Source organism: Ochotona princeps, chromosome 23 (genome assembly GCF_030435755.1).
Source record: "Ochotona princeps isolate mOchPri1 chromosome 23, mOchPri1.hap1, whole genome shotgun sequence".
In the NCBI taxonomy this organism is placed as follows: domain Eukaryota; kingdom Metazoa; phylum Chordata; class Mammalia; order Lagomorpha; family Ochotonidae; genus Ochotona; species Ochotona princeps.
In genome coordinates, this window is record NC_080854.1 from 21,903,753 (window position 1) to 21,922,300 (window position 18,548).

The 18,548-nt window shown below is 43.9% G+C and overlaps 1 protein-coding gene and 1 pseudogene across 2 annotated transcripts in view; both read right to left on the reverse strand.

The window, feature by feature from the left end:
* SLC1A3 (solute carrier family 1 member 3) overlaps positions 1-18,548 on the reverse strand; it is an 80,666-nt gene that overhangs the window by 42,260 nt on the left and 19,858 nt on the right. Inside the window, exon 3 of one of the 2 annotated variants that reach the window (XM_004583651.4) lies at positions 12,969-13,106. In XM_004583651.4, coding sequence (XP_004583708.2) covers positions 12,969-13,106 — 138 coding nt within the window. Of the gene's footprint in view, positions 1-12,525; positions 12,628-12,968; positions 13,107-18,548 lie in introns of those variants that run through there. The other variant, XM_058680025.1, reaches the window with a different exon arrangement.
* On the reverse strand, positions 7,134-12,225 carry LOC105941734 (small ribosomal subunit protein uS2-like; annotated as a pseudogene).

Here is an 18,548-nt window from a genome sequence, read left to right on the forward strand (position 1 = left end):
TTAAGTAAAAAGTGTTTGCGTGGGGTTTATGAAACTTTTCAGATCCTTGAGCTCACTTGGGAGTTTTCGAGTTCAGATGCTTATTTAATGGGAAATTATACCATGACTTCATGTCATGTTCCCATAGGACATCTGCATTCCAAAAGCTAAATCCAAATGGTTTTATAAAATCAAATAATGATGCTGTGTGCCAGGAAGAAAAAAAGGAACACATTAAGGTTAACAAACTCATTTCTCCCAACTTGAAGACTTCTTAGAATTTTCTTTATTCTTTCTTACCTTTTACTTGACCAAATGTTAACAGAAAAAAGGGCTTGAAAGCTGTTAAGTATTAGATCTAAATTGTGTTTGAAATGGTCTGGCATGCTTTGACTTAGCGGTTGACAATACTTGGGGAAATAGCCCCTCCCAGTTTTACCTCTCACTGCACACGAGGCTTATCATCTCACAGTAAATGTATTTGTACTTCACCTTACAGAATTTGAGGCAAAATATTTTTTATCCATAGGAGTGTTGTGAATTTTGTTTAAGGACTACTGCATTGATGTCTGGCTCTAAAACTATCTTTGGAGCCTATGCTAAAGGAAAGCTTTCAGCAGTGTTGAGAGTATCAAGGTAAGACTACTAATTTCTATTCCAAAGTACAAAAGAAAATGGCGGCGTGGCCTAGCAGCTAAAAGTCCTTGCCTTGAAAGCCCCGGGATCCCATTTGGGCGCCGGTTCTAGTCCCGGCAGCTCCACTTCCCATCCAGCTCCCTGCTTGTGGCCTGGGAAAGCAGGAGAGGACGGCCCAAAGCTCTGGGACCCTGCACCCGCGTAGGAGACCCGGAAGAGGTTCTAGGTCCCGGCATCGGATTGGCGCGTACCAGCCCGTTGCGGCTCACTTGGGGAGTGAAACATTGGATAGAAGATCTTCCTCTCTGTATATCCGGCTTTCCAATAATAATAAAATCTTTAAAAAAAAAAGAAAATGGCTGGGCCCAGCGTGGTGGCCTAGTGACCAAAGTCCTCGCCTTGTACATGTTGGGATGCCAAATGAGCACTGGTTCTAATCCTGGTGGCCCCACTTTCCATCCAGTTTCCCTGCTTGTGGCCTGGGAGGGCAGTCAAGGATGGCCCAGAGTCTTGGGACCCTGCACCCATGTGGAAGACCTGGAAGAGGCTCCTAGCTCCTGGCTTTGGATCAGCCCAGCTCCGACACTTACAGCCACTTGGGGAGTGAATCATCAGATGGAGGATCTCTGTCTCTCTTCCTCTTTGTATATCTGACTTTCCAATAAAAATAAATAAATCTTTAAAAAAAAAGGCCAAGATTCTAGTATAGATGCTATTAATATCTTCATTTCCCCTTAAGTAACTATTGTATAGTTAACTATGCTGATATTAAAGTTTTTTCTATAGATCAATATTTTATACTTTTGAAAAAAACTTTATTATCTACTATTTGAAAGGCAGAGTAAAACATAAAAAAATACAGGCAGAGAGAGGGAGTAGAGAGAGACAAACAGATCTTTTCTATCTGCTGGTTCTCTCTTCAGTTGGCTTCATTGCTGGGGCTTGGCCAGACTGACGCCAAGAGTTTCACCTGGATGTCTCATGTGAGTGCAGGGACCCAAGCACTTGGGTCATCCTGTTCCTTTCCCAGGCTCATTAGCAGGAGCTCGATCAGAAGTCCAGCAGCCCTCACCCATATGGAGGTCAGTATTGCAGCTGGTGGTTTACGCGATACCCTCACTATGCCATAGCCCCAAACCCAGAACATTTTATGACATAATTTCAGAAAGTTAGCTTTTAAAATAAAGCTCCTAGCACAAACACCCTGGAGAATAGTACATTCAAATTGTGCCTCAATTACAATTAAGCTAATAAATATTAAAGCACAGGAACATATTACAGAAAATTTGCAAAGTAAAGAAAGGATTATCAACACAAGTGACATAATCAGATTACCATACTTTTTCAGAGTAGGAAGGACTTTGGAAAAAAGAGCAAGTACACAAAGTGTGCACGTGGACACTAATTCTGCCATAATGAAAAACTCATGTCCCCAAATTTCATAGCATAAATATGCTATTGCATCATCTCCTACTAAAGTTGTATCATGTTTTGGCTGCAGGAGGTTTTTGGTGATTAGCATAAAGCGCTAGTACAGAAACTTATACCATAAATGGAGAGAAAAAAATCAAGCTTAGCTTGCAAGTGTTTTTTCAAGCAACTGCCAGTGCTTGGTATAGGTGTTATGTGTTTTTAATGGGCCATTAAAGAACATGAGCTATGCCAACATCATTTTACTGTATCACCTTCTGTTGCCTTTGCTTTTATAAATATAATGAAATACCTGGTAATTGCTTCAAAAGAAACCAGTGGTGGGAAGGGATACAGGTCAGAGTGATATAGGTGGGAATAGAGTTACAGGGGGATTACAGATGAAATAAAATTGTATGTTTACGGGGCTGGCATGATGGCTCTAATAGCTAATCCTCCACCTGCCAAATGCTGGCATCCTATGGGCACCAATTTGTGTCCCGGCTGCTCTACTTTCCTTCCAGTTCCCTTCTTGTGGCCTAGGAAAGCACAGGATTATGCCCAAAGTCTTGGGATCCTGCACCAGTGTGTGGAAAAAGCTCCTGGCTTTAGATCAGCTCAGCTCTGGCCATTGCAGCCATTGTCAACCAGTGGATGAAGACCTTTCTCTCTCTCTGCCTCTAAGTCTGCCTTTCCAATAACGGTAAATAGGGTTTTTGTTTGTTTTGTTTTTTTAAATGGTTGCTTCCTATAGTTTTCTTCCCTTCCAGCATACTGAAAAGTCCTGGTACTATGGATGTCATGTTAACAGGTTGGATCTAGAAAGTTATCATCTTGCTCTGCTCACTTAAAAAAAAAAACAACTATATTTAAAAAGCAGGAGGAGGGAGAGAGAGAGGAGAGAGACTGCAATAGTGTTCCCACCTACTAGTTCATTGTTCAAATGCTACAACAGCTGAGGTTGGGTTAGGCTAATGCTACAAATTCAGAACTCAGTCTAGTCTTGCACATAGGTGGCAGGGGTCCAAGTGTGTGAGCCATCACGCGCTGCCGTCCCCATGTGTGCATTAGCAGGAAGCTAGACATGAAAGCAAAGCTGGGACTAAAATCTCCAAGCAGAGTATTAATCATGATGTCAAATGCATCACTCCTCTTGATTTTCTTATAGAATTCTTCATAAAAGACTAGCCAACATATTTTCTGATTCATTCACTTGCCCTTGGAGGCTCAGAGAGCTTGGTCACTGACCACTTCTAATCCAGTATCCTATTATAGGAAACTCCCTTGATAACTTAAGGGAAGCTATTTCCCTTTGAAGAAAACCCAGGTGGAAACTCAAGAAAAACCAAGATGGCGAAACCTGTCTCCCCATATGAGAAAGCCCATTTTTGAACAGTTCTGTGAAGGTAAGAGTCTATGCAAAGTGATGAGGTAGTGCGTTGTTTTCAAGGCTGGGCAGTTATGGTTGTTTCAGGGATCTTCACCAAGAAGCTAAAAGAAGTTCCTCTTGCTTAGTGCAAGTATTTGCAGAAACAAAAGGCTTGGGAACCTCGAGTCTTTCCAGACTCAACATCATTCTGGCACATCAGTCCGATAGCAGAGGATACCACAACACCAAAGCTGACTTTCTGCTTATCTTGAGATGACCACTGAGCAGAGGGGAGACAGGATACTGCCTGTGACACTGGCACAGAAAGCCTACTGCGTTCCCCATCAGCTGGAGAACTATAAAGCAATGTTAGTCCCCAAAGCCCCTTTCAGCGCAAGTGACTGGAGAATGCTTGGAAGAAAGAGGGTCTGAAATTGGGGCACTATTTGCACATGGTGAAATTAGTGTGAGATAGCATGAGAATATTTCAAAAAATTCGCCCTGGGATCACAAGGTAAATATTGGTACACAGGTTTTGAAATTCATGCATTGAGTTTTCCCAGTGTGCACTGGACATGGACTTCCTGAAGAGCTGCCTCACTTCAGGAATAACCTCCATCCCCAAATTTTTCCTGCACCCCTGGTCCTCAGGTACAAACCTCCAGGTTTAAATTCAATGGGAACTTACTCTGCCAAAAAACATCATCCTATCAATAGAAGGAAGGCACCGATTCCTACCCTTCAGAGATCTGAGGACATTATCAAGTTGATCCTTTAAGAGGAGGAAAAAAAGAAACTCTTATTTTTCTTAGAAGTCAAGAAAGCTTTAAACTTTTTATTTTTTTTTAAACTTCAAAAACTTTTTTCCAAATCAGAACTGGCTAAAAGCATGGGCTACCAGTAGGCGGTTAGCTTAGCTGCTAAGACAGCACTATCTCACTGGAGACGCACATGGCTTTGAAACCTGACTGTCCTGACTCTGGCTTCCTGCCAATGCTGACCCTGGGAGGCAGTGATCATGCCTCCAACAATGTGTCCCTGCCACCCATATGGGAGACCTGGACTGTATTGCCAGTGCAGAGCTTTGGACCTCTCCAGTCCTGGCAATTTTAGGCATTTGGGGAGTGAATCAGTGGATGAGAGCTCTCACTCTGTCCCTCAACTAAATAAAAAGTCCATAATGCAAATCAGACACAAAGCCATTGGCCAACCGGAAGCTGCTGCAGTGAACAGCCGAGCATTGCCAACTCTCTCAGGCCTAAGTCCTTTGGAAAGTGGCCTACTATTCTGCCAAGCCATGAGCCTGGGGCCTCTCAGCTTTCTACTGAAGAACTGTTCAGTTTTTCACCACAAAAATCTTCACAAACATCTAATTCTGCAGTTTCACTGACCATAAGCTTTGTTCCTCTAAGCCAATGGTTTGTTGCAGCTGGTTAAAGAGCCGATGCAACCTCAGCCTATATTGAGACCACTGTCCCTTCCGAGGTACAGGACACAGGAAGTGCCAGGATCAGCTCTGGGAACACAGTGGCACATACAGACGTGGCCAGGGAGGGGAGGACTGAGGGGCACAACATAACTGGAACAGCCAGCTTGTGCCCCTGAGACAATCAGGTGTGCTCCTGCTATCGGGTGGAAAACTGCCATCCTTGGTGACTCCACAGGGCACAGGGAGGGTCTGGAGGTCACCCTGCAGGAGCGGCACACAGCTCAGCAGTGGCACCAAGACAAGGTTCAGGCAGCACTGCACGGCCACCTCCTGGGGTGCTGCAGAGCAGATTGCAGCTCAAGTATGTTTGTACAGTATCACTTCTTTTACTGCAGTTAAAATCCCGTCAAGCACGTCCCCCCGATTCCCATTTGTGCAGCCACATTCCTTACGGTAGCTTTTGCTGGGAAACTTAAAGGGCTTATCTTTGGTTCCTGTTGCATGTAATGGTCAAAGACTCAGGTTGAGGAAAGTAACGAAAGAGTAAAAGCAAATGGCTTCTCTTCCTGCTTACAGGATGATTTCCTGGCAAGGAAGCCTGGATGCTGGAGAGACAGGGGAAGAGAGACGGCCTCCTACTTCCTTCCCTACTTCTCCATGCAGGTCCTACTACCTGTGTTCCCACTATCCTGAATGTTGCAATCATGGGGTCTAACAATCAGATAGGATCCTTGTCTTCTTTTTAAATTTTTATTTGGATTTATTTGAAAGGAAGAACGACTCGGTGAGCACACGGGCAAGAAAGAGAGAGCAAGAGATTTGACTACTGGTTCACTCTCCAAATACCTGCAACAGTGGGATAGTGCCAGGTCAAAGCCAGGAGCCTAGAACTCCATCCTGGTCTACATGGGAAGCAGGGATCCAGGCAGTTTCTGCCTTCCCAGGTATGCATTAGCAGGAAGCTGCAGGGTAAGTGGAGAAGCCAGTACTGAGACCCAGGGACCCTTCTATGGGACACAGGCAGCCGATGTCCAGCTCCAAAACCTTGCCTTCCCCATTTTGCTATCTTCTGTCCCAGGAATGTCCCCAGTATATAACCTCCTCAGCAAGTACCTTCAGAACAAAGGCGTCTTCAACAGAAGAGTAGCTTCTGGAATGACCACACTTCCATGACCAAAAAACCAAATCCATGAAAAACACAAAGTAGCAACTCATAAAATTCCCTTTCTACATAATAAAAAGCTGGTTACTGCTTTACACACATGTACACACAGTGGCTCCTCTCACTATATCCTACTTGCACCAGCTCTGAGGAGGCGTATATCTCGGCCTCCTTCGCTCCTGTGAACAGTCCTGGAAACACAAGGAGGCAGGAGCAGCCTTCTGGCTGCCGAGGACCTTGGCTGAAGCCTCCTTAAGATCGCTTGGTCTCAAGGCTGCTGTGGAGTAGGTCCGAGTGCCGGGATAGGCCGTTTGTGACTCACGGTTGGCCAGAGCTTTCACTCACAGTGTGTGAGAGGCGTGTGGAATTTGCTGCCCAGCAGACTCCAGGGTGCCACGCAGTGGGGCCCAGTCTCTCAGGAAGACAGGGCAGTTGTGTAACCAATGATAATATTTAGAGCTGTGCAGCTGTGATATGGTAATCAAGCCCCATGCTGCAGGGCAGAAACTACTCTCCGCTAGTGGTGCGGAAGGAACGCTCTTGGGCTTCCAGTTAACTTCAGGGTTCCTTCAACTGACACTAATAGGCAAGTCGGTGCTGTAGAGATCACAGACAAGTGAGGCTGTGACAGCCTCCTCGGGTTCTCATTTGCATGCTGCACACTGCCAGAACAGCTTCTCCTTCTGCTGCTCCTGCAGCCATCAGCCACCACACTAAAGGAGCACCTGCCATATGCCAGGCAAAGATCCTCGCAACAACCCACAATACCCACATCTCTCGTAGCAGAGAATGAAATTCAAACTCCTCGCCTCTTGAGATACCTTTGCATTTCAACGCAGTGTGGACCAGGAAGTAAGAAGGGGAAAAATCCATAGACTATTTCCTATCCTGAAGTGCTCAAAGGATTCAAAGCGGCCTCAGCTATACATCAATGACTAATTTAAAATGTTAAATTTCTCTTGAGTTTAGCTCTTATTTTTGCAAGACTATAACCAATATACCCAAGAGCAAAGAATTGTCCAATTCATTTTCTTCGGTTTTTGTTTCTCTTGTGGGAGATGTGACTGACTACACAACCTTAGTTTCCTTTTTTTAGTGTTTATTTTCCATAAATTTCATTTCCATGTCTGCTTCAGAGACAGATCAGCTTAAGACCACTTGGCGGTGGTTTCTACCCATTCGGTGGCCTGAGCCATGGGGGCTGTTGACCTGTCTTCAGTGGGGAACTGCTGAACGGGTACAGAAGGCACCTGCATGCCTTCAGACCGGTCTGCAAACTTGGGCTGGTTGAGCAGAAGTGAACTCTGGACTGAGGGCGGTCCATTCACCCTGAAATTCCCCTGTGGTCACAGCCTTTTCATCAGTGGTCTACTCTTCTTTTTCAGTCTCCTCAGGATCTTGGTAGCAGCAAAAATCAGTCATGACCACTTACAGGTTCACAGGAGATGACACCAAGCATGTGCCGAACCTCGTGGGCCAGGATTCAGCACATCAGATCCACCAGTGGACTCTTGTTGCATAGGATGGCAATGTCCATGTAGTACAGAGAAAAGTCCACGCTGCAGAGTGATGGTGGGCAGGTTCACGAACGATGCCTCCGTGAGGAACCATGGTCACTCCTGGGATTGGTCACCACCGGGAGCCGTGGCTCCTGGAATGTGGTCTGGATCTGGTTAGCGAAGGTTCCAGCAGTGAAATGGCCAGTGATAGGAGTAACTCCTCTGGCCAGTGTTCTGGGAGACAACACGCTGACATCAGCAGGGTTTGCAATTGCAGTGCACTGCCAACAGAAGCTTCTCTCAGGTCCTTTTTTTTTTTTTTTTTAAAGATTTTATTATTATTATTGGAAGGCCGGATATACAGAGAGGAGGAGAGACAGAGAGGAAGATCTTCCGTCCGATGTTTCACTCCCCAAGTGAGCCGCAACAGGCCGGTACGCGCCGATCCGAAGCTGGGACCAGGAACCTCTTCCGGGTCTCCCACGCGGGTGCAGGGTCCCAAAGCTTTGGGCCGTCCTCTCCTGCTTTCCCAGGCCACAAGCAGGGAGCTGAATGGGAAGTGGAGCTGCCGGGATTAGAACCGGTGCCCATACGGGATCCCGGGGCTTTCAAGGCAAGGACTTTAGCCGCTAGGCGACACTGCCGGGCCCCTCTCAGGTCCTCTTGAGGTTGATGATGTGGAGGCCATCCCTTTTCCTTCTTTAGCTGTGCTGCTGTTCCATCTGGAATTCAAGGTTGATGTTGGCCAGGTGGGTCCTGTGGCCAGGAATTTGAGGACACTCTCCTCCCTGTGCAGGACGTCAAGGGCTCCAGACATTGCGACAGCTTCCCTGTAAGCTATACTTGAAATCAAAGGCAATGCCATACGGACCCCTTGCCTGGGAGTGTGGACAGGACTTTGCTCTTTCTATAACAGCCACTTCCCAGAAAAGGAGCCTATATTGAGGTATAACAGTTACTATTTTTATTCTGTTTTCTCAGGTAAAGCAGCCACGACAGATTCAAATTTGTTTTTGTTTTGGACAGAATTGCTTCTCAAGGGCACATGGGTTCTAAAGGTCTCATCCTTGAGGACGTTCAGGAGGAAGCTGGGTTACTTGGAAGGGACATTTGTAAGGATGGTTTCCCAAAGGGACAGAAGCCCAGTGGTTCTGGTGGTATGAAACATCAGCCTTCATTATGATCATGTAAGTCTTGATTTTGATTCCTAGTTCTAGCCCCTACAGAGGTAAGAATTCAAAGCAGAGGCATAAATATATTCACAAGCGAGAAAGAACAGGATTTGGTTAGAAACAGTGAACATATATTCACGCATTGGTAATGGGCAGCTCCACACTGACAGATTTCCACAAGAGCGCCAGAAAGTTGGCTGAGAGTATGGGAGGAGGCCAGGGAAGGACCCGCAAGCGAGGTCCAGAAGTCAAAAAGCAAAATTGAAAGCTTCTCTCACGTGGATCAGCATCTTATGTAAGGTAGGGATGTGGGCGGGGATCCTAACTGAATATACAAACAGGTTGGAGGTCATATGTGAAGCTTTCTGGGCATTTGATGGAGCCTCCATGTGGAGTTTAACTTCTGTGTGGTCAGTATACAGCATTCAAAAACAAAATTCTCCTTTTTGGGACTACAGTGAACCAGGCTTATTTCTCTTTTACTTGGAACTGGAATGGAATTTGCGTGTATCTTGCACGAGTTGAGACGCAGGGCATTTCTCTCCTCCAACTTCCTAGGGGACATCTGAGTGTGCTCAGTGCCTAGAGCCCAGTGACCAGCTGTGCGCCCCCAAACACTGCTGCTACTTTTACTGTAGCTACTCCACACTCACCTCCTTTACTTAGAATTTACCCCACTCCACAGCTGTCTACCAGAAGCTCCCCATTTCTGAGAACTGGGGTGATAGCCAAGATGGCTTCTCAGGTGAGTCACTGAGGGGCTGTGCACACTCAGAATGAGAACTGAAGCAAGCTCCAGGTCTTCAAGATTTGTCAGGAGGAGGTGGTAGGTATGACCACACAGCACAACCAGACATGGCATTTAAGTACTGTCCAGTGAACCAAATCGGGCTGAGCCAGCCAAACCAACTCATACTTTGGGCATGAAATATCCACTCTGGATGCCTATCTTGACCCAGTCAATAGGAGTGATAGCCAAATGTCTATAGTATGGTATGTTGGCACAGGCACGATTCTCCTTGTTCAGGAAAATACGTACCTGAGTAAAAATGTATCCGTATGGCTTCCCCCCCAGCGTCTCTCTGGGAGTTTCTGGAATGTTAGTACATATCAAGGATGTTTGGAAAGATTGGAATTTCAGATTCAGGAAAAGGAGACAGTGGCTTAGAGGGGTATCAGAATGAGAAGTCAAAAGTACACACTTGAAGTATAAAATGTGCATTTTGTTTAAGTAAGTGCATAGAAAATGTCCTAGAATCTTCCAAAATACAGTGCCTAGGACACACACAATAATGTTTTGGTGCATTTGATCTTTTATCTGCACAGCCTCTGGGGAGTTTCAACACTGGAGTACTGAGTCTTTGAAGCCTGCTCCCACTGGGAAAGGCTTTCTGTGTGAGCTTGATCTCTGAATTCTTAGCCTGGTGTCCCTACCAGGTGCTGATCAGGGCAGCTACTACACAATGGAGTTACAGCCATAGGGTGGAGAGGTTTTTCAATCCTCGTTTGTTTAGCTGGCAATACACATGGTGTTCAGGTGGCCACTGGCTGAGTTGGGCAGCAATGGAAAGTCAGTGAGAGCCTGCTGAGTGCCTCAGTTTAGCAGTGCATTGCACATCATTGCTAGCATTGACATTAAAGCCTGAATCCTGATGTCAGTAGCTCAAGGGGCGAATCAGGCACACTTTTCTTGGTTTATGTTTTGTGGACTGGAACATTTAAACATCTGAAGATTCTTTGAAAATTTTTCAATTTTTGGATTCTCTTGGCAAATATAAAGATCTGGCCCTTGCAGACACCTGGCAGCAACGGGCTGAAGCTGAGCAGCCTCTCTTCCCAGGTCACAATTGTCTCCTAGCCTTTCCTTCTCCCCCATTACTGTGCAGCACAGCATTCTCCCCAGTTACCATCACATGGGCCCCTGGTGCTTTTCTTGAACAGAAATAGTTCCCTGAATCCATCAAAGTAGGAGAACAAAAACTAAGTAGGAAGGGCAGCTTTACAAATACACATTCACCATGTGCTTGACCACTGCAGGCACTTGAAATTGCTTTTCTACTCTAAAATAATGGAGTCCAAGTTTGTTCCCCACCCAGGCAGCACACTGTCCAGTAACATGACACAGTACACACAGGGATCCCTTAAGGGTCTGTGTAATTTTCAAAAGCTCTCCCCTTTCCTTCTCCCTGCATTGTACCCCTAATTTTTAAATTTAGAATCATTAGCACTGAAAACCAAGAAGGAAATTCTTATTTAATCATTCATTCTAATTGATCCCAAGTATCTAAATTATTGTGCAGCTTGGAAAGTACACTGTAGAGGCTGACACCTTAAAAATAGCTTTGGCAAACTAACTTCTGCCCCTCGGCCTCCTCGTCTTAACATACTCCTAGCCAAGAGTAAAGATTTTCTTAATGGTTCTATGTGGCATTTCTCTAGTTTGCAATTAAATTATATTTTAAAAGTTCATCTTACATTGATTGTTTGAAGCTTTTAATTCTGTTGTCTTTAACAGCAGAAATATTAAGAAATATTGGTCATTTATATATTTTTGCAAAGATTTTTTTTTGCAAAGTTTCCAACCAAAGCCCTTGTTCCTTCAAAAAGTCAATGATTAAGTATGAAAACATGAGGAAACCCCACTTTGAGTAACAAACTATGGGCTGGGACTGCCTGAAGGGGAAGGAATACTTTTTTTCTCTACTTTTCTAAAGAATAACATAGCAGGTTAACAGCACAAGTACTACAAAGTAAAATCCTCTAAACATTGGTTTCATTCATGAAGAGGTCCTGACCTCTGAGATAGTGGGTAGAAGGACAACTAAGTTTTCATATAGCATAGTTTGCCCCAGGAATGAGAAGGAATTCCCTACTCTACTAAATAAATGCAAGAACTCTACTCTAGAAGTGTTTCTTGCAATGAATTTGTTCCTCCACCACCAACACACACACAAAAAAAAGAGTAAGAAAACAAGAATGTTCCCTCAAAATCAGCATTTAATATCGTTTCTCTGATGAGAACAGTAACTACTATGCCCAATCCTAGTCCAGTTACACAAAGCAGCACCCCAAATCATGACTGTTTTATGGGTGATTTGCCTTCCATTGGGAGCACAAGCACATGCAATCACTTGTTTAAGGCCCTGGGCAAGTAGAAGCCAGCAGGAATCTGCAAGGCATTGAGGAAAAATTTGACATAATTCTTGTCCAAGCAATGGCCAACCCTCCAAGGCATGTAGTAGCCAGAATGTTACCCCATGACTTTTAAGCTGTACTAAGAAGTTCTCATTCCACAGAGTTCTTGTAAGAAGATCACTAGGATCCTTGAGCACCCCTGGGAGGGGGGAAGAGAATCTCAGAGAGTTCATTCAGAGGCAGAGAGGGGACGGAAGCCAACAGGGTCAGTAATACCTGCACTCTGGGCTTTAGTTACAAACCCAGAAAGCATCCTGCTCAGGCACTGCCTACAGAAACCCCTTCTCCAAGTCAGAGATATGCTGTAAGGAAACAGGAGTAGGCAGGATGGAAAGCATAGTAACATTTTTCTGCAACTTCTTGGCTCCATCCATGTTCACCAATCACATACGCAAATCACTTGTTTTGGCCATGCAGGAGTAAATTGATACCTCATGGACACAGAAAGTAGAATCCTGTCCTACAAAGCTTCATCTTGCTAAACATCCAAGTATCAACTGACAAAATATCCAGATTACAGAACCTCCCGCTCCCTCCCCACGCTCCCACCAGCGTAAGAGGCATCGGGGTCGGGAAGGGGGGACAACTGGAGAAGGAAATGAAATCATGCGGGTGCACCAGGAAGAGATCAGTGTTGGTGGCAACAGAGTTGGTGAGTGTGTTGTGGGCATTACCTCTTGCTGGGGCTTCCAGGAAGGCTCCCGCTCAAGTCCTGCTGGCTCTGAGAACAAGCATTCTTGCATCAATAGCTAATAGGCTGTCCAACCAGATGTTATCTGGGTGGGATAAGAGGGTGAGAAAACAGACCTGTTGTACGCTGTTGTCAACTACATCGCTGTGGCGAGAGAAGGCTGGTCGTGTGGTGTTTAGCTGGGCACCTCTTCCACGGCAAGGCAGACCACATTACATTGCTGCTTAAATCCACTTCCTCTTGTGATTGGTAGAACATGAGCGTTATAATCATTCATGCATTACTAAAGCTTCTGTGCCATCATTTTGAAGGGACATTAATTTTTTTTTCTAGTACAGAGCATGCATCCAGCAGAAAACCTTAAGCATTCATTGGCTTTTGTAAGCAATCTTTTGGAATAAGCACCAAATAACTGCAATGGGGTACCTGTGACAAGACTGGAGATGATTAGCGGTAGGACCAGCATCTGCAACATCCGCATCAGAAGCTCCCCAGGAAAGGAGAAGTACTTGACCTCCCGATAGCTCATTTTGTACGGTCTGAGGGTAAATCCAAGGATTGTACCTGAAGGTATGAAGAAATGAAAATAAATTCAATCTTTACAAGAAAAAAAATCAAAGCAACAGTTCTAGATAAATGAGTAAGTGTTTAGCTGGTGGCTACTCATGTCTGGCAAGTGCAAATTTATTCAAGCAGCAAATATTTGTGTAGCTTGGGGAGCAAGGGGTACATTTATCCCTGCAATCATTATCTAGAAGGGTCTGACTGTATCCAGGGTTTCAATTCAAACTTCTAGAAAAAAAAAATCTCTGGTTTGAGTAAATGTAAAATTTCTTTGTGTAACTTGAATGTAGCAATACCCATTTAGCTATGGCTCAGTACAGTTATAAAGATTGGCACAAAATTAAGAAACAAATCATGCATTCTCAAACAAAGTGATGTGGGGTGGGGAAAGGCCTTACAATGAAATTCCTTTATAACAACAATGTTGGAATTGCTAGCATAACCACTTGCAAAGGGTAGCCGATTTTATTCTCATTCCAATTAGGGGGCAAAAAAAAACCAACGTCGTGTTCACATTGTTAATCCATTTTCATCATCTCCTGTCTGCACACCACATTCTCTCACTATGTCTACATGGCCTTGACATTGCTTTGGCAACGTATTGTACAGACTTGTTCATGGCTGGCAAGAGAAGACTCCACAAGGAGCAGAAATTTTTCTCCCAAAAGTTTCCTCTGAAAAGTTGGGGAAAGATACAAGAGACAAAAAAACAGTTTCCTCAATTTTTCCTCTGCTTCTGAAACTTGGAAATACATTTTCAGAATAATTTTATAAGTCAGTCTAAATTGCACATGACACTATTGACATGTGCAGACATTAACAAAGGCATTGAATAAATGTATTGTCTCTCCTCTCCCTAATTTGAAAATGTATTCATTCTAATATTAACAATCTTTTCAAAAATTTGCTCTGCTATTATTACTACATGTAATTTCATGAAAAGAAAAAAAAGTTCACATAAGTGATCAAGAAAATACCTAGTACTGAGTTAATCAAAAGCAAAAGATAAAGGAGAGAATACAGGGTAGAAATACGTTTTCCCAAAGAATACAAACTGTCCTTTGCAGATTGAACTATACCAACTTCTTATGAATTGGGTTTTTCATATGAAATAGGACACCAAGTTCATCTTGTTAACTGTAACTTCCATTTCATATCCTACGTCTCAGCAATCATGAGGTATTGACTATAAACATGGGGTCTTCAAAAAGTTCATGGATAATGACTAGTACAATAAACTGCAGAGGTTTTTAATTTTTTCTATACCAAAATTAACTTCCAATTCTGCTTTTCCAGAATTTTTGGGGGAAGCAATCTCATGCCATGATAGTCTATGATTCTATGTGACTAGAAAATCCAGCTGGCCAAGTTCTCAGGGCCTCCAAGGAACCATTGATTCTCCCCTCCTCCTCTCCCACCCCCTACTACAAGGTAGCAGTAAGGTGCTCACGAGAAGAGCTGGTCTAGAAAAGAACAATTGGAGGCCAAAAGCCCACAATGGCTCTGCTATGAAAGAAATAGCAAAGAGTTAACGTTTCCTGATCTACTATGTGGCGGGCACTGGTATCAGTGGTTTACCTGTGTCACAAGTCTAACCCTCCTAGTAATACCGTTGGTAGGTACTATTACCACCAATCGACGGATGGAGAAACCTAATCACAACTAACTTACAACTTCCTCAAAGTCAAACACGTGCAATCGGCAGAGCTAGGACTTAAAGCCAGGCAGTTCCAACTCAGATTCCATGTTCATGAACCACCCTACAGGCTGTCCACCTTCTCCTGTAGCACCAAGACAGCCAACACTAGCTCACTGACCAGTTTCTTTCAGAGTGCTCCAGAACATCACTAAACACATGGAAATCACACAGAATTCACTTTTCCATATACAATTACTATAAACATCACTTTTCAATCTCATGGTATCAGACCCAATAACTGTTTCAGGATTTATTTAATTGTTGAACACTTATGTTTCCATTTTTCACTTCTAGGAAGAACACAAAAATGGATACACGCAAACTAATTTACATGGAAGGGTATTTTTTGGTTTTTGAGAAAGGCAACCAGTGGCTCAAAGGATCTGACTACTACAATTCATGTCATCAAATGAGTAAGTCTATTTCCTAAACTCTCAGCAACAGACTATTATTTACCATAAAGAGAATGCTAAAATATTTTATTTCTATCATGAATAAATAGTATGTCTGCTTGTTTTATTTTGTATTTAGTATCTAATGATGTTGATAACTTATTTCCACCAAGCACCTATCAAATCCTATTAGTTATATATTTTTTAAAAAGATTCATTTATTCTATTAGAAAGTCAAATTTACAGAAAGAAGGAGGGACAGAGAAAAAGCTCTTTCATCTGCTGGTTCACTCCCAGATGGCTTTAATGGCTGGAGCTGAGCCAATTCGAAGCCAGGAGCCTCCCCTAAGCCTCTCACTTGGATTCAGGGTCCCAAGGCTTTGGGCTGTCCTCTACTGCTTTCACAGACCAGAAGCAGGGAGCTGGGTGGGAAATGAAGCAGCCATTACATGAACCAGCGCCCATGAAGGATCCTGGCGCATGAAAGGTGATGATTTAGTCACTAGGCTACTGTGCCGGGCCCAGATCCTAATAGTTTAAGTGGTTATGTAAATGTGTGTTTGTGTTTAGACTAGGTTCTTCATATAATACAGATAATTATTCTTGGCCTAGGTATAAAATAATTTGTTAGAATTACTATTCTAATTTGCATGTCCTATTACTTTAAAATATACAACTGTTTTACATTTTTGTAAAATCATGTATGCTTTTTATTAGATGATTCCTTTAAGAGTTAAAAGCTTTGAGTTTGGTGCTATGGTTCAATGGATAAATCTTCACCTTGCAAGTACCAGATTCCCTTGGGTGCCATTTCATGTCCTAGATGCTCCACTTCCTCTCCAGCTCCCTGGTTATCGCCTGGGAAAGCAGTGGAGGATGGCCCAAGGCCATGGACCCTGCACCTGAGTGGGAGACCTGGAAGAAGCTCCTAGCTTCCGACTGGCTCAGCTCTGGCTGTTGTGGCCATCTGGGGAGTGAATCAGCAGAAGGAGGATGTTTGTCTCCGTCTCCCCTTTCTCTCTAAATCTCATCTACCTTTTCAATAAAAATAAATACACCTTTTAGAAACAAGTTAAAAGTTTTCATTTCCTGCTCTGCTCAAGCTTTGATAAACATTTAAATTCATTTTTCTTTCCTTGATTCTTTACTATTGAACCTTTATTTTCCTTAATTTCTAGTTTATATTTCATTCTGATTTTCAACATGTGATTTAACACAGCAGTATCCATAACACATAGACTTGGTAACAAGTGATAATTCACCTTCCCATTAAATGCAATTTTACCAGAAGTATATGCTTTCATATTTTAGATACATTTAAATATTACCCATTATCAAACTTACTACCAAAAACAGGTACAATAAAAACAAGCAGTTCATTTAGTTATCTGGAACTTGAACATATCAAGTTGTTAGGAATTTTAGGTATTTTCAAATAGCAATTAAAACTGGGCTTGGTTTTACAAGTCTGTCTAAATTGGCTGTTTGTTATGAGAAATGTGTTTACTAGGGCTACAGATTAAGCCACCACTCAGGATGCACATCCCATTTCAGAGTAGCTGCGTTCAGATTCCACCTCTGCTTCCAATCTAGCTACCAGCTGGTGTGTGCCCTGGCAGGCAGGAGATGATGGCTCAAGTCCGAGTTCCTGTCATCCATATGGGAAACCAGGACTCAGCTCCTGGTTCTGGGCTGGGCTAGCCTGAGCTACTGCAGGCAGTTAAGGAATGACCCTGCGGGTGGCAGGTCTGTCTCTTGTGCCAATCAAACTTTACCTTTCAAGTCAATGGAAACAGACATTTTGTAAAATGCATTTACTCACATACAACACTAAGAGTAGACAGACTGCACAAACAAATCTAATTTATGATTTATAAATCATTGAGAGAACTGGCTGCTCTCCTAATGACATAGGGCCTAGGAACAAGAGATAAATCAGGATGGATAAAGGAAACAATTAGTCTAAATAATAGGATATATGATCTCTTCTCCCAAAATCTGACTTGTGTCAACACCATCTCTACAACCCATGTACAGCCACACCAGCTATACTCAGCCTTTCCTCCCTTAGGGGTCTACCACCTTTTCTCCTCTTGTCCATTGCATCTACATTTCCTTACTGCAACTAAATTAAGTAAGCTGGCTTAGTAAGTGAACTCTAGGTAGCCTAGGTAGTCTGTTAATACCCCAATCCACTACCTAGATATCCAAGTCAAAAAGTAGGACAGCCAGGCAAGGCAGGCTCAAGAGGTGGTGATTCTTTTTAAATGTTTACTTATTTTAATCTACTTGAAGGGTGTGTGTGTATGTGTGTGAGAGTCGAGAAATTTTCCATCCTTTAGTTCATCCCCCAAATGCTCAGAATAGCCAGTACAGGGCCAGGCCTAAACCAGGGTCAGAAACTATTCATGTCTTCCATATGGGTGACAGAGAATGGAGTATCTGTGATACCTTCTGCCTCCCAGGTGCATTAGCAGGAACTGGATCAGAAGCAGAGTAGCCTGGACTCAAACCCAGCACTCCAACATGGAATGCAGGTGTCTCAAGCATAGGCACATCCACTGCCCCTGCCCCTATTGTCAGAACTAATATGTGCTTTGGCATGGAGAATTCTGAACAAAATCCAGTGATCTTTGTATTATACTTTTAATGTCTCTCAAACACAAACTTCCTTACAGGATAAGTCCGAGGATAGTTTTTTAAGATTTATTTATTTTTATTGGAAAGTCAGATATACCGAGAGAAGGAGAGACAGAGCAGATCTTCCGTCCGATGGTTCACTCCAAGTGAGCCACAATGGCCAGTACTGCGCCAATCTGAAGCCAGGAGCCAGGAGCTCTTCTTAAGATTTATTTATTTATTACAAAGTCAGATATACAGAGAGGAAGATCTTCCGTCCGATGATTCACTCCCCAAGTGAGCCGCAATGGGAAGGTGCTGTGCCGATCCAAAGCCGGGAACCAGGAACCTCTTCCGGGTCTCCCACACGGGTGCAGGGTCCCAATGCATGGGGTCATCCTCAACTGCTTTCCCAGGCCACAAGCAGGGAGCTGGATGGAAAGTGGAGCTGTCGGGGTTAGAACCGGCTCCCATATGGGATACTGGGGCGTTCAAGGCGAGGACTTTAGCCATTAGGCCACGCCGCCGGGCCCGCCAGGAGCTCTTCTATGTCTCACACGTGGGTGCAGGGTCCCGAGGCTTTGGGCCGTCCTCCACTGCTTTCCCAGGCCACAAGCATGGAGCTGGATGGGAAGTGGAACTGTTGGGATTAGAACCGGCGCCCATATGGGATCCCAGCACGTTCAAGGCGAGGACTTTAGCTGCTAGGCCACGGTGCTGGGCCCGAGGATA